Source organism: Chrysochloris asiatica, unplaced genomic scaffold (assembly GCF_000296735.1).
Source record: "Chrysochloris asiatica unplaced genomic scaffold, ChrAsi1.0 scaffold00270, whole genome shotgun sequence".
NCBI lineage: Eukaryota > Metazoa > Chordata > Mammalia > Afrosoricida > Chrysochloridae > Chrysochloris > Chrysochloris asiatica.
The window spans coordinates 1,984,079-1,989,014 of NW_006408788.1; the positions used below are offsets into that span (position 1 = coordinate 1,984,079).

Consider the following 4,936-nt stretch of genomic DNA (forward strand, 5'->3'; position numbering starts at 1 on the left):
TGAAATAAAAAGAAAGTTCACAGATTGAAAGAGCAAAGAAGAGAAAGCAGAATAGGAAGGAGGGAAAAATGAGAGGATAAACCCTGTTAGAAACTAAGCAAAAGGTTTCAGAGGTCTTCGATGTCATTTGTTGTTGGTGTTGTTGTCAAGTGCCGTCGAGTCAATTCCGACCCATAGTGACCCTGTACAGGGTTTCTAAGGAGCAACCAGTAAGCTTGAACTGCCAACCTTGCATTTCAAATGGCTTTGCAGTCTGGCACATTAACCCACAGCACCACATGTTGTTGTTAGGTGCCATCAAGTCAGTTCCAACCTCTAACAGTCCTATGCACGACAGAACAGTCACTTCCGGGTCCTGTGCCATCCTCACAATTGTTGCTACACTTGAGTCCATTGCTCTTGCCACTGTGCCATTCCATCTCATTGGGGTCTCCCTATTTTGCTGTCCCTTCACTTTAGCAAGCATGATGTCCTCCTCCAGGGAGTGGTCCCTCCTGATAATATGTCCAAAGTATGAGAGATGAAGTCTGACCATGTTGGCTTCTAAGGAGCATTCTGGTTTTACCTCTTCCAACACAGATTTTCTTGTTCTTCTGGTAGTCCATGGTACCTTTAGTATTCTTCTCCAACACCATACCTGAACTGCACCAATCTTCCACAGTCTTCCTTATTCATTGGCTAACTTTCACAAGTATATGAGGTTATTGAAAATACTAAGATTTGGGTCAGGTGCACTTTAGTCCTCAAACTGACCTCTTAGCTCTTCAACACCTTAAAAAGGTTTTGTGCAGCCGATTTGCCTAATGCAATACGTTATTTGATTTCTTGACTCCTGCTTCCATGAGTGTTGACGGTGGATCCAAGTATCATTAGGCAGGACAAACAGCCATCCAAACTTCATACCAATACTCACAGCCTCAAATGCCACCTGACAGTGGTTTCTTACTGCAACCAAATCCGCTGACTAAATGGCACAGGAACTTTTCCTGTCATCAGTATCCCCATTCTGCCAGGCAAGTTTACTGGCTGTGAACTACAAGGGTGTTCAGAGTTAGAAAGTCTTGAGTTCATGTTCTATTTCTACTCATTATTGATTTTGTAACATTAACCAACTTTCTCAATCTCTGTATTCCAACATCATCATCTGAGTTGTAAAAACAATAAAAGTCTATTCATAACGAAAGTACTAACAATAGCAAAGCATTAAACTACACTGAAGAGGGTAAGAGATTTCTAGGAGTGAAGCATCCAGCTGATAAGAAGAGAGGGCATATGTACAAGAACACCCACAATTGCAGATAATACCCACTTGAGCTGGCTTCAATGACTAGATGATTAGAGCTCAAGTAGAAGAAGAAAGAAGAGGGGGAAAAAAAAGAGTATTCTGATACAATCTGATGAACTTGACCTATGCCTATGGATGCAGTAGCTCAAAAGGGGGAAGAAATCTTTACAGCGAGGATCATTCCCATCCTCTTAATACACAGAGTAGACAGGGATGGGCAACTTGGACATTGGCTACCCAAAATGTGGGGGGGCTACAAAGGCAAGAAGTGACTGGCTTACAAGTTTTCAAGAGGGAGCCTAGATCCAGAGGGCACGGAGGAAGGTAGAATCTCCACTGAGTAAGTAGTATCCAATCTGTCTAGGCAGGGCTGATGAAAGGAGATGTGGATATGTCTCTGGTGATACGATAGTGAATCATTGTTATCAGGACTGCTTGTGAGGGTTGGAAATAAAAAGTGTTGGAAATATAAAGGTTTTGTAGCAAAAGGAGGGGAGTAATTGACTTTGCAGTCTAGGACTGGAGGTCCCTGGGACCAGCAATGGAGAAAAGCAGAGAGCAGGACCCTACCCAGAGAAGCACTGAGGCCAGAGAGGATGACGTGGAGAGATGGAGTGGCTGGGGACTTAAACCCAGAAAGGGAGAGGAGCTGTGTGCTGACGACTGGGGGGCAGGCTTGCAGGGTTGGTTGGTTGGTTGATGATGCATGAAGGGGATTGTAACCATGGCAATGAATCGATATATGATAGCATGAATGTAAAGCTAATTAATGTTCTCCCATGTAAACTATCACATAATCCACAATAAAACATTTAAAAATCCAAAAAAAAGAGAGAGAGAGAAGATGTGTGGAGAGCTTACTGACATGCCTAGCAACTGTCCTTAGCAGCAAGGTGGAGAGACTCTGGGTCAGCAGTAGCTCAAGGTCTTTATAACTGGAAGGCTTATCTTCTCTGAGGCTCACAGATATTGGGTGCAGTTTCACAGGGAATAAAATGCAAGCAAACTCTAAATGGCTAGACATCGCCTTCTTTGAGCTATTTTTAAAGTAAATGTATATATAAAAATTTGAGTTTGGCACTGGAGAGCTTTGGGGCTTAGAGGCTGCAGACTGTTATGAAGAAATAACCTGAGACCAAAACACAGAGGCCTTTTTGGCTCATTTATATGATAACAAACACATATTCTACCTGATTGTTGTCATATAAATGAATCAAAAATGGCCTCTGTGTGTTCTCCTGAGAGGGTTAATACGCTGGACTGCAAGGTGGGTTTGAATCGCAAGGTTGGCAGTTCAAGCTCTCCAGCTGCTCCTCAGAAACCCTATACAGGGTCGCTATGAGCCTGGACTGACTGGATGGCACCCAACAACAACAACACCTTAATGATCTTCCCTTTATACTGTTTCAGACTCTACAACATACGCACATTTTCTGTTCAATGCCTTTGATACGGACCACAATGGAGCTGTGAGTTTTGAGGTAAGACTTATATACTACTTTATTTAGACAGTTTGAAATTATGTAGTCTTTTTGAAGGAAAAATATAGGGATGGATAATTTTTAAGCAAAAGGGAAAGAAAAAAAAAAAAAAAACCAATATACTTTCTTTCTCTTGCTGAAGCATCAAGGAGCTGCATTAATGATTCAAAAGAAGTACAAATTACAACCACCTTTTGTTTGCTTTCTCAAACTCGGTTTCTACTGGTATTAGAGAACCTCATATAGCCAGCAATCCTGGAAGGCAAACTCTTTAACCAACACTAGCTGACATCTAGAGTGCTGGTGTGGTACTGCAGGATAATGCACTGGACTGCAAGGTCATTTGAATCACAAGGTTGAAGGTTCGAATCCACCAGCTGATCTTAGGAAATCCTATCCAGAGTCTCTATGAGTTAGAATGGACTTGACAGCACTTAAAAACAACAGCTGACATCTACTATATGCCAGTCACTGTGTAGACTTTGGAAATTACAACAATGAATAAAGTTGAAGACCCTGCCCTTGAGGGGCCCAGCAATGGGGAAGAGAGAGAGACGACATTAAATATAGACTAATATTATATTCACCACTCCTGGTGTGGCACAGTAGGGTTAGGACTGAACTGGGAACCATGAAGTCAACAGTGCAAACCCACCAGCTGTTCCTCGGAAACCCTATGTAAAGTCACTATGAGTCAAAACCAACAATACAGCACTTAACAATAACAACAATAATTTTCAAAGAAATGTTCTTTGATTAAAATTTTTAAGTAGTTCTTTGATTAAAATTTTAAGCAGCAAACATAATAGATTGTTCACATACAGGAGTCCTGGTGTGGCGCCGTGGGTTAATGCACTAGACTGCAGAGTTGGTTTGAACCACAAGGTCAGTGGTTCAAGCTCACCAGCCACTCCTTGGAAACCCTATACAGGGTCGCTATGGGTTGGAATCGACTCAGTGGCACTTAACAACAACTGTATATACAGATCTTGTAGGGTGAGATATGCCCTGAATATTCACACAGTTAAAAAAATATATAGTGATTCATATACTACAAAGTGGGTCCGAGATAATAATACAGTTGAATCTAAATGTTAGAAGAATAAACAAATACTCTCATGAGCTATGAAGACTGTCACTTTTTATTTTTGTTGGTAAAACTGGGGTATGTGTATAACTCATCTATATGCTTATATTCTGAATAGCTGGGTTTGACCACATCCAGATGAAAAACTTGATTCCTTAGTTCAGTTTCTAATTCTGGTTTCTCTCTTTAAGATTTATAATAGAAGCAAGATCATGTGAGGGGTTAATACACTTTAGTAGGAGTTGAGGATGATACATCTTCCACATGAGCAGAAATGTCAGGAAGCACTATACTAAAGGAAAGCAAATGATGGAATGAGGTCACCAATGAGGCTGAATCCGGGAAGCCTACCCAATGGAACTGATGAGCTAAGTCTGAAGGACAAGCAAGGAGAGGTGGTCAAGAGAAAAAGGGTTCAAAGATGAGATGACTAAGGCAGAGGCAGATCAGACTGTGTCAGGCCTGGAAATGAAGGAAGTGTTTGCATTCACCTAGAATACCAAATGGAAGACACCACATGTAAGTCTGGGCAAATAGGCAGAAGTCAGCTCCCAACAAGTCTTATGGAGGATGCTTAGGAGAATGGACTGTCTCATAGAAGATAGGACTTCTTGTTGTTGCTGTTAAGTTCCACGGAGTCTGTTCCGGTTCATAGCGACCCTGTTATCAGGTTTCTGAAGTAAGTTTGAACCCTTGACTTTTTTTGTTAAACTGACCTTGAGATCTAGTGCTTATCCTGCAGCGCCACTCCAGGACTCCAGAAGACAGGATAAGGAGCCTATTAGCCATTGAATTGTGCAATTCCCCACCCCCACCCCACCCCCAATTGTATTGCAGTCCTGTCCCCTGTACTTAAGGATGTGATCCTATTGGCTAATAGGACTTTTCAGTTGTCATGCTATTGGGGTCCAGCCTAGACAAGGAAGTGTGGGTGTCACGAAGAAGGGAGATCTGGTGGCAAAAGGGATAGAGAAAGAGAGACGAAATATATACAAAAAAGACAGACACACAGATATGATGCAAGCTGGCAGGTAGACAGATCTGCAAACATATTGCCTAGCATTGCACACAGATCTAACTCTA

The 4,936-nt window shown here is 41.9% G+C and overlaps 1 protein-coding gene across 6 annotated transcripts in view; it reads left to right on the forward strand.

The window, feature by feature from the left end:
* Window positions 1–4,936, forward strand: part of KCNIP4 (Kv channel interacting protein 4) — an 856,975-nt gene that overhangs the window by 824,504 nt on the left and 27,535 nt on the right. For all 6 annotated transcript variants that reach the window (XM_006874338.1, XM_006874337.1, XM_006874339.1 and 3 more), the window contains one exon: window positions 2,696–2,766. In XM_006874338.1, coding sequence (XP_006874400.1) covers window positions 2,696–2,766 — 71 coding nt within the window. The remainder of the gene's footprint in view (window positions 1–2,695; window positions 2,767–4,936) is intronic.